This window comes from Perissodus microlepis, chromosome 7 (genome assembly GCF_051167445.1).
Source record: "Perissodus microlepis isolate ML-2025 ecotype Zambia chromosome 7, ASM5116744v1, whole genome shotgun sequence".
Classification (NCBI taxonomy): domain Eukaryota; kingdom Metazoa; phylum Chordata; class Actinopteri; order Cichliformes; family Cichlidae; genus Perissodus; species Perissodus microlepis.
The window spans coordinates 13,759,212-13,769,385 of NC_140467.1; the positions used below are offsets into that span (position 1 = coordinate 13,759,212).

A 10,174-nucleotide genomic window follows, 5' to 3' on the forward strand; every position below is an offset into this window, starting at 1 on the left:
GTAACTCTAGTCATTGAGTGGCTCACTTTTATGTTTTGCGGTCACCTGTTTGTTTGCGTTTAGCTCTGTTTTCCCACACTATACTGTATCATCCATGTGCACAGTGTCTGTTAGTCTGTCTGCTGGTAGCCAGATGTCCTCTGTCACTGGGGGGAAAAAAGAGAGAAACTGAACAGCTGTAACACACCAAGAGGCCTAAAAGAGGAAACAGTCCAACACAGATGTATTTAAAGTATGTTTGTGCTGCTGCATTAATCTGCTTCTGCTCCCAGGTGGACAATACATCAAGAGCTACTTGACATGATAGAAGCTGGTGTCATTACATATGCTGGAGTGCTCAGACATATGGGTGAAGCTGTGCGAGTCCCAGTGTTTCTTTCCCACTTGCAGTAAAGTGTAGTTAACACGAGCCATCCATCTGTTTGTCTCATCTGAGAGTAGAAAGATGGACCACTGTCCTGCAGGCTAGAACCTCTGACAACAAGCTGAGCTCCTAATAAGGAAGGGCAGGCTGGCTGAGGCGCTCTCTCTAAATATCCCTCAGGTCTGAGAAAGAGAGAGGAAGGGAACTGGGGAGGAAGAGGGAAGCGGATGGATTGCAGCCTTATATGGACAAAGCACTGCTTTTCCCAGGGTTTGTGGCTCTGACCCCCGGCATGATGCCAGATGCTGCACGGGCAGCTCCCTGGCGCCACCGAGAGGTGCGAGTAATGCAATGCTGCATGTCAGCTGACGGTCAAGAATTGATTTGATTTTTATTTCTATAGCTTGTTTTCTGGACTCAGCAATAAAAATAAATCTGAGACAATGCTTTTGTAATCGGGGAAGTAAAGCCAAGATCAACACCAAATACAACAGGCAACAGACCAAAATTTTCAGGTTGACTGTTTGGCCATTTTCTCTCAGTAATTGGTTAACTGGACCCAAACCGAATTGGCAACAGCTTTATGGTGGCTTCGGTATTCCAAATCTTACTTTGGTTCCCTTTTAGTGTGCAAGCGTGACTGACCTGACCCTAACAGACTGACCTGTATACAGAGAATATGTTTCTAACTAAATATTTTCTCCTGTAAATCAATGAATCCATTGAGTCATCAATTATAAGCACATTGGCATAAATTTGGGGCTCGCAAAACACACACGGTCTCCAAACCGAATCAGTAGATGTGGCGACACCCTGACTATCAGTCCCAAGATAGTTGAGCTTGTTGAAACAGAGCAGACCTCTGGCACATCTTCACCTTTTCCAAGGTGCACACAGAGAATAAATCTGCAGAGGTTAAACACTTGTGGTGCAGAGAATAACTTATGGCTCATGAACCTGATGCAGATAAGAAGTTAAAGCTGTTCCTGTGGAACCTGAATGATGCACCAGCACAGTCTCAAGAGTGTGGAGCAGAAATCTTGAGATGGGCTGTTACATGAGGATACCTGGACAGAACTGAGGGCGTCAATCCCGCAACTGCCAGGAGGAATGGGAAGAGCAGATTCAGAGACTTATAGATTAGAAACACTCCTTCAGTGGGACCTGTGCAGCACCATGCAGATCAATCAGCATTCACCAAAGAACATCAGAGCCGACAGCTCCAGCATCATCTCCTCTGCTTGTTAAATGACTGCTGATGTCAAAAATCTGAAGTTGTGTGACTTGCCAAATCAAAACACATGGTTTACCTCTTTATCTGAATCAGTCACGGCAGCAGGGAGGGGCAAATTTACAGGTCTGGACACTGGGCTGACACTACTGAGGATATCTGCAAGAGGTCACCCAGCCCAGAACAATACACTGTAGAGTTCTTTCTATGATTTATCGAAGTTGAGCTTTATGATAAAAACTGATGCAGTGACATTTCAACAAATAGGCTTGCCATTAAATGACTGGCACATACCTGGACATCTATGGCTTTATTTCTTTTTGTATGTAGATTGGATGGGTTGCTACCGACATCTGGTAAGAATTTCATGTCAATAGCACCTTTTGAAATATACTTACTTAGAAAAAAAAGTGTTCAATGCGTGTTTGTGCTTGAGTAGGAAACTAATGTTATATTTCCGCTCATTTATTCCACAAACTGAAACTAAAGGTTTTTTTATGCGTTAGTGAATAAAAGCAAAGTAACAGCAGGATGTGACTCAAGCTGCCCACTTGCTCTGATGTCCTGGTGTCCTCACACGATACAAACGAAACAGGGACACTCATAAAAGTGTTGTCCTAGAGCCAGCGATCAAAAACTCCACAGGATACCTCGTATTTAGCCTTACCTTGAACCCCTCAAATAGAGTGAATGTGGCTGGTACTGACAGAGGGCTGGCACTTTTCTAGTCTTACTGACCAAACAAAGGACTTCAGACTACAAGCTACTTTAAGCACGCATTCATAGAGCCCTACGTTTTATCTACCTTATCTATTTTTCCCACAGCCCACAGGAGGACAGGTGCAGCACTGGAAAGCTTAAAAATACAATAATGGAAAATACGATGGTGATCTTTATCTCTGGAGCTTTTATTAATTAGTTAATTATAACATAAATATAACTGGAAAATTCGTGTTTAGAAAATCCGAACGAGGACGATGCATCTAAGTCTGACTGCTAAAGCAAAGAGAAAACATTTAGTGTGACTGTGGAGCTGATGGGAAAATGAGGAGCTTTAATTTGGAGAAAGTGACGTGATGCCTCTGGGGAACAGACCGACAATAAACAGTGTTACTGTGTGGCCTGAAGAGTGTGCTGCTGATTTAATTGGATATATGTACGGATAAGATAGCAGCCATTTGAGCCTGTGACATAACCGGTCTCATTAAACTATCAGCATTTAAATAAAGTTTACATTAATGTCTTGCTTTTATGCACAACATGAAAAGTGCACCTGACATCGCCAATAACACGGAAAGGGTATGCTGTTTTTAACAGAGCATCTGGATTTAATTAACTGACTTTAAACTCCACAGTTAATCCAGCCCGTGTTTTACATGAGACCTGAACTAAATCCAGATTTTCTGTGCTGCACGACACAGGTCTCCTCCTACAAATGAGTTAGAGCTACTTCATCAACAACTTTCGAGTGCACTAGATATGAAATCTCGAACAAATAAAAGCACATAAAGTTTTGGGTTTGTTTTGTTTGTTTGTTTTTGTTTTGTTTTGTTTCATGAGTTGAGCCCTAAAGAACAAGCGGTTTGGGATCTCGTCCGGGTCTCGCCTGGACTTTGGTTTTCCTGCATTCTTCTTTGTTACAGAAACAGATGCTTCTTCCTTCTCACGTGAGAATAAAACATTCCCGCTTAAGTAATGAGTTTAAGGACTTACTGTACGTGTTTGTGCATGCTGCTGGCAGCAGCGACAGAGCTTTAACTTTAATGTGTTTGAAACCATGATTTTACTTGATAAGTGGACATTTTATCTTTATTTGTGTATTTTTGTTTTTGCGTTGCTAAATTTCAACCAGTATCTGCATGACACATCTTATGGTTATATTCAGGCATGGCTTGTGACACATAAGTGTCAAAGTCTACACTCTGCAAATAGCCTTACTAACGTGAACCTGTGAAAAATAGAGGGTCCAGGTCCACAGAGGAAAAAAGCATTTGAGATCTACAGTCTTATGTTTGCATTGTTAATCTTAATGGTTTTTCACTCCAAATCAAACATTTTTATCATTTAGGTGAAAACTTCCTGACTTCTTGGTTTGATTTGAGCCTTTAAAGTGAAGGTAATCTCCTCATCATGTCCTGTGACTCGGACCCTTACATCTTCACCACCGACACCCTCCCTAGTGACCTCCGCTTCCTCCCTCCGCTTGCGAATGGCCACCTGGGCTGGAGGGTGTACAATAATATCATGCACATGGGGGGCATTTATAATGGGGAGGGCGGGCGCTGCCACAGAGCAGATGTCCCCTGCCCTCTAGCTGTTAAGGTGGAGCTAGAGGAACCTGTCCAACACACCTACAGCCTGGACACCCACAAAGGTAGCCTCTCCTGTGCAGGTGTTTTCTCCATGGTGTTGTTGCTGATCTGGTCTCATACTTCTCTCTCCTGTTCTTGTGCAGGCATTTTTATTCACACTCTGAGCTCCGCTAGCGCCACTGCCACACAGTCTTTGTACTCTCACCGACACTATCCCAACCTGATGGTGATGGAGATCCTGCTGGAGCGTCAGGCGACGTCACAGGAGCCCGTCACGGTTAAGCTGGTCAGCTCATTCACACCTCAAAGCAAAGACATCAGGTTTGAGGCCGGTCCTGATTACAGAGGAGGCAGGTGAGGCTAACAACATTTTTTGAGTTTTTAGTAAAAGGAAAAACTGTTGCACAGTCTAAATCCAGCCCTCTCTCAGCCACATCCAGGGACAGACAACCACAGCTGAGTACCCTGGAGGTTCTTGTCCTACTGTGCACCTCATCTGGACCCCCGTGCCCGTGACTCTGATGCTCCCTCCCGAGCACAGTGAGGCTCGCTGGGGTTTCATCCTGGTCGCAGCCAGCAGTTTAGACTCGGCTGAGGCCAGTTTTGATGAGGGCCTGAATCTGATGGCAACTGGGAGTCTGCGTCCATCTCACGAGAAGGCCTGGCAAGAGCTGTGGCTGCAGAGCAAAGTGGAGGTGACAGGGTCTGAGAGCCTCTGCAAGGCCCTGATTGGCTGCATGTTCTACCTCCTCAGCGCTTTCCCGTCCATACATGACACCTCCAGCTCTTTTGGTGGAGTCAGTCCAGGAGGGCTCTCTAATGGTGGAGAAGGCCAGGACTACTGGGGCCATGTTTTCTGGGACCAAGTGAGGCTAGATTCAGCCAATGGCCATGTGTTGTTGATTCTGTTATATGTTGTGTCACACAATGACTCTTCCTTCCTCTGGCAGGACATCTGGATGTATCCCGGGATAGCCCTTTTTTATCCGAAACTAGCCCGAGCTGTGCTGGAGTACAGGGTGGGGACCATAGATGGTGCTAAAGACAACGCCCAAAAGCAAGGCTACAAGGTATAAGACATCGGTGGAGTGTTTTTGTTTTTTTTTTCTACTGTTTTTTTTCTGTTCAACTCTGAAAACAGTACTGGCTACACAGATCAACACACAAACGCACTCATGATGTGGTGGCACATCAGAACATAGTAAAGTAAATAATAAAGTTACAATAATAAAAAAAATAAAAATAAAGTTAAGTAAGTAAAGTTTATTTATATAACACCTTTCATCGACATGTGTCACAAAGTGCTTTACAAGGTAAAAACACAGTACAGTCATAAATACATCATAAAAACCCTGGTCTAGTTAAAAGCTTTTTGAAATAAAAATGTCTTTAGCTGCTTTTTGAAGGTCTCCACCGAGTCCAAACACCGTAGAAATTGGGGAAGTGCATTCCACAGTCTGGGTGCAACAGCTTGGAAAGATCGGTCCCCTCGAGTTTTAAAACGAGTGTGGGGGACCACCAAAACGTTTTGGTTTGATAACCTCAGGTTACGAGAAGAGGTATGTGTACGAATCAAATCAGCAACATAGGGAGGGGCCTGTCCCTGTAATGCTCTAAAAGTTCAAACTAGAAGTTTAAAATGGAACCTAAATCTGATTGGTAGCCAGTGCAGCGACTGTAACACAGGGGTCATGTGAGCTCCCTTGTTCGAGCGGGTCAGTAGCCTCGCTGCAGAGTTTTGAACAACCTGTAGACGAGCTAGCCCTTTCTTGTTTAGACAAGTAAACAGGCTGTTACGGTAGTCGAGTCTTGTAGAGACAAAAGCATGTATTATCATCTTGAGTTCACTTATCGACACGATAGATCTAAGTTTTGAAATCTTCCTCAAGTGAAAAAAGCAGGTTCTTACTGTCTGATTTAAATGTCCCTCCAAAGAAAAAGCTTCATCAAAAATAACACCCAGGTTTCTAAGGTTATGTTTCTGTGAGGAACCTAAGTCACCCAGTCGCCGTTTAATATCAGGTATTGCACTGCCTGATGCAATAATCAAAAGTTTCTGTTTTGGCCGGGTTCAGCTGTAACCAATTATTGTTCAACCATTGTTTAATGTTGGTTAAACAGTCAAGTTATTCTTGTTAATATTAGTTTCCACCAACAGTGGTGATTCCATTTGGTAGATTTACACAGTTTCCACTCAACCAAACTCTCTAAATATTTGGTTATGGACTAAACAATAACATCCAACATGTTCGTTGTTCCGTTTTAGAGGCTCCCAGGCGGATTTTGTTATCAGAACAGGTCGTAAAACACATTCCTGACAGTGGAATTAATATTCCTGTGCAGATATTTACAATAAAGTCCATTAAGACATTTTTTCAAATGTTGTGCTTTTTTTTAATATAGGATGTGACATATTAACCTTCTGAATACTTTCACAGTTACCTGCAAGGATGTTGTATAAGCAATACTACAGGTTGGACATATAATTTGTAATATCAAAACTACTCAGAACCAGAGCAAATCTTAATACTATTAAGAGTTTCTGAGGAATTTCAGGCAAATAACTCAGTGTTAGATTGTAAAAAAAAAAAAAACAAGCGGTGGGTACAACAGTGAGGCAGAAACGACAGATTCAACTGTAAAATCAGATATACTGTAAAAGATAAACAGGACGACTTTGTTGAAACCTGGTATCCTTCCATCACTTACTTGGAAAGAGATTATGATCGTAATAGCTGTTGCATGTCCTGGTGCATTCACAGTGCCCATTTTTAGTGGAAAATCCATGTTCTCTCATAATCCTTTTTTTCTTGCAGTTTTTCTTTTTTGTTTTGTTTAACTGTGTGACATATTCTGAGAGTAAGAGTAACAACTGGGATATAATAATGAAAATCCTAGAATAAAGATGAACTTGGCATGGGAATACAGCCGCATGAACACCTCAGACCCTAGTGGTTGTAATATTTTCTGTACATCTGCACCATTGGTGCACAGTTAGTATCTGCTGTATGCTATTGTAGAGGCATATATTTGACTCTCTGTAGGTCCGGCTTTACTTTTTAATAATAACAATCAAACAGAGTCTGAGCCTTCTAAAGAAATATGCTGTTTTACAGGGTCTAAAGTTCCCGTGGGAGAGTGCTGTGTCAGGGAGAGAGGTGTGTCCAGAGGACATTTATGGACAACAAGAGATTCACATCAACGGAGATGTCACATTGGCTTTCCAGCACTATCTCTACCTCACCGAGGTATGCTCGTTCACATCCCCACTCACTGTCCCTTCTACCCGGCGTCGTTAATCTAGCTCTTTGCTTTAGGATCTGTCCATGTTCAGAGAGGGACTGGGCAGCGAGGTCATCTATGGTGTGGCTGATTACTGGGTTTCAAGGGTAACCTGGAAGCCCGAGGACCAGAAATATCACCTAGATGGTACTCAACCTCGTCACGCTAAATAAATTCAGTGCATCAGTTACCCACTTTAATGAAAGGGTCTGACTCACACTTTGGTTTATTTTATATTGAATGTTAACTTCATGTTGTTTCCATTCAGGTGTCATGCCACCCGATGAATATTACTACAATGTCAATGACTCTGTGTACACAAACACAGTGGCCAAGCTTGGGTATTTGTATTCAAGATTAAACTTATAACTATAACACCTTATAACTTATGTCTTATCAATACCAGTAATAATGAAAATATCTTATTTGTCAGTCTTCAGTTTGCTGTTGAACTGGCTGAACTCCTTCAGCACCCTGCGCCCAAGGAATGGCAAGCAGTGGCCGAATACATTAAGATACCTTTTGACGAAGAGCATCAGTACCACCCTGAGTACGACGGCTACATTAAAGGTTAATATTTGTTTCTGTTAAGAAAGAACCTTAAATATTCTTAACTTGATGCCAGAATGTCCTCTGGGTGACAAACAGGGCATCCCGTGAAGCAGGCGGACACAGTGTTGCTGGGATATCCTCTTGGATTGCCGATGTCCCCAGAGGTTAGAAGGAATGACCTTGAAGCATACGAGCCAGTGACAGACCCTCACGGTCCAGCCATGACATGGGTATGAAAGACACAGCATCCTCTATGGTCACACGAAACTGCTGAATGAACTAAATTTGAGGTTTGTTGAATCTGTGTCAACAAGAATTAACCTCCTTGGACCTGGCAACCACATATGTGGACATCATATTTTGGGTTGTCTAGGCCACAATACTAAATTTTGCTCTACAAGGGTCTGATATCCTCTTCTCACAGACTGCATCGGTAGTTGTTTGTTTTTACATTCATCAGGTCCCAATCAGCCCAAATAGCAGAAACAAATTAAAAATGCATGCCATGAAAGAGTTTGGGTCTTAGGAGGTTAAAGTAGTTATTAAGACAAAAGGGGATCCAAATCAGTACTTAATGTACTTAATAAGAAGTCTTACTTCTCAGTGTGGTGCAGTGACTGACTTTTGTGTTCATATTTGAATCAAAACTTTTTACTTTCCATTTTCAGGGGATGTTTGCAATCGGCTGGCTGGAGCTCGGGGAGGCTGAGAAAGCTCAGCTTTTACTTGAAAAGTGCTTCAACAACATCCAGGGCCCGTTCCAGGTACCCTTTGGCTCACACATCCACATAAACACACACCTGACATTTACTGGGTGAAAGATTGATTACCTTTCCTCGCAGGTATGGAGTGAATCATCCGATGGCTCCGGTGCAGTCAACTTTCTCACAGGTATGGGAGGATTTCTGCAAGCTGTGCTGTTTGGCTACACCGGTTTTAGGTTAGTTCTTAATCCAGGAAATAAACACTTCAGTGTGTTCAGTCCACAGTGTGTTCACAGTGATACAAAGCTTCACATACTTGTTTTATATCCTAGAGTTCAGAAGGACTGCCTGGCATTCTCACCACTGCTTCCCAACGACGTCTGCGAGCTTTGTGTCCGTGGTGTGAACTACCTGGGCAGCCAGATGGACTGGCTGCTGAGGAAGGATGAAGTCTGTATCATACTGAGGGAACAGGAAGGCAGTCCAGGCAACACTAAGCCCTGTAATTTACAAGTTGTCCTGAAGGCATCAGGAACTAAAATCCCTCTCACACCAGGTAAAGCACAAGTTCAAACATGCAGTTTGAACATGCAGCTCTTCAGAGCAAGTTTTATTCATGAAAATAATTTGATAGTTTCTGTGTCAATAAGAAACAAACACGTCTCACAGTATAGCAAAAAGAAATGATCATTTAACTGTTTATATGGGGACACAATATTGATAGAAGTGAAAAACATTTGAATCTCATAATCAGGGGAAAAAACTTCAAGACTGTGATCTTCTCCAGCTTACCTTATCTAGGCTGGAAATGATGTAAAAATAATGTGTGGGGCATGAACTCAAAAGCATAGCCTGCCAGAAAAAGATTGCAAACCAGTGTCCATACCTGAACCTGATCCAAACTTGTATACGTCTATATTTTCAGGGCAGCCGGTAACTTTCCCTCGAGAGCCCGGATACGTTTGCAAACTGATTTCATCTGCTTCCTGCTGGCCTTTCTGAAACCTGAGCACCGATCCTCCGAAACATTTCACATGCTGACAGTTGAAAGCATATTATTTGTTTTTATTATATTTTGCTTGATTTACTAAATGTATGGAATAAAGAAGGGCAGTATTAATTTAAGTCCTCCAGCAGCTACGGATCTGAGCAGGGCAACAAATAATACACTGATGGATTTGTGTAATATTTGTGGACTTTTAAAGTTAATTAAAAAAATACAGAGAAACTTTGAGTCTAAATTACTGAGTTATTGAAGTTTGTGATGTCAAAGGAAATATGATTATCAGCGTTATTATAATTACGTATTTTTATTTAGTGTTTTTGTTTTAGTTTTGAATCTCTTCCTTTCACTTTAGTTCAGAGCAGCTTTGACATTTGAGTTTAATCTTTGTAAGTTTTTTTTATATTTTATGTATGCTAATTGTCCTTGATCAAGATGGGACTCACCAGGCACCGCATTGTAACAATATTATCACTTGATTTAACTCACGATATGATACTATAGCTATTTTAAACATTTTGTCATATGCAGAGTATTGCAGTAACATTTACTGTGCTTTACCAACTGGAGTATTATCAGAATACAAGCTGCTGGCAGCCAGTTGAGTCGAGTCCCCTCGAGTTTGTTTATTAATCAAGACTCAGACATCTGGAGACTGATGGCAACATGTTCGCCATCTGTCTGCATTTATAAATTAGACAGCAATTATTTGCAGACCTTCAGCAA

At 42.0% G+C, this 10,174-nt stretch overlaps 1 protein-coding gene across 1 annotated transcript; it reads left to right on the top strand.

The window, feature by feature from the left end:
• The first annotated feature begins 14 nt into the window (after window positions 1–14).
• pgghg (protein-glucosylgalactosylhydroxylysine glucosidase) lies at window positions 15–9,687 on the top strand. Its single transcript, XM_084933601.1, has 14 exons — window positions 15–3,262; window positions 3,664–3,969; window positions 4,051–4,261; window positions 4,338–4,773; window positions 4,858–4,977; window positions 7,024–7,155; window positions 7,225–7,336; window positions 7,458–7,530; window positions 7,623–7,759; window positions 7,838–7,971; window positions 8,410–8,505; window positions 8,584–8,681; window positions 8,778–9,001; window positions 9,371–9,687. The coding sequence occupies exons 2-14, from the start codon at window positions 3,726–3,728 to the stop codon at window positions 9,445–9,447; spliced, it is 2,094 nt and encodes a 697-aa protein (XP_084789727.1). The 5' UTR covers window positions 15–3,262; window positions 3,664–3,725; the 3' UTR covers window positions 9,448–9,687.
• Window positions 9,688–10,174: the final 487 nt, after the last annotated feature.

Excerpts from the sequence above, each read along its gene's own strand:
- pgghg (XM_084933601.1), top strand. The coding sequence starts at position 3,726 with ATGTCCTGTGACTCGGACCCTTACATCTTCACCACCGACACCCTCCCT. Across the intron at positions 7,760-7,837 it reads GTACGACGGCTACATTAAAG|GGCATCCCGTGAAGCAGGCG; the intron begins GTTAATATTTGT and ends GGTGACAAACAG. Across the intron at positions 7,972-8,409 it reads ACGGTCCAGCCATGACATGG|GGGATGTTTGCAATCGGCTG; the intron begins GTATGAAAGACA and ends TTCCATTTTCAG.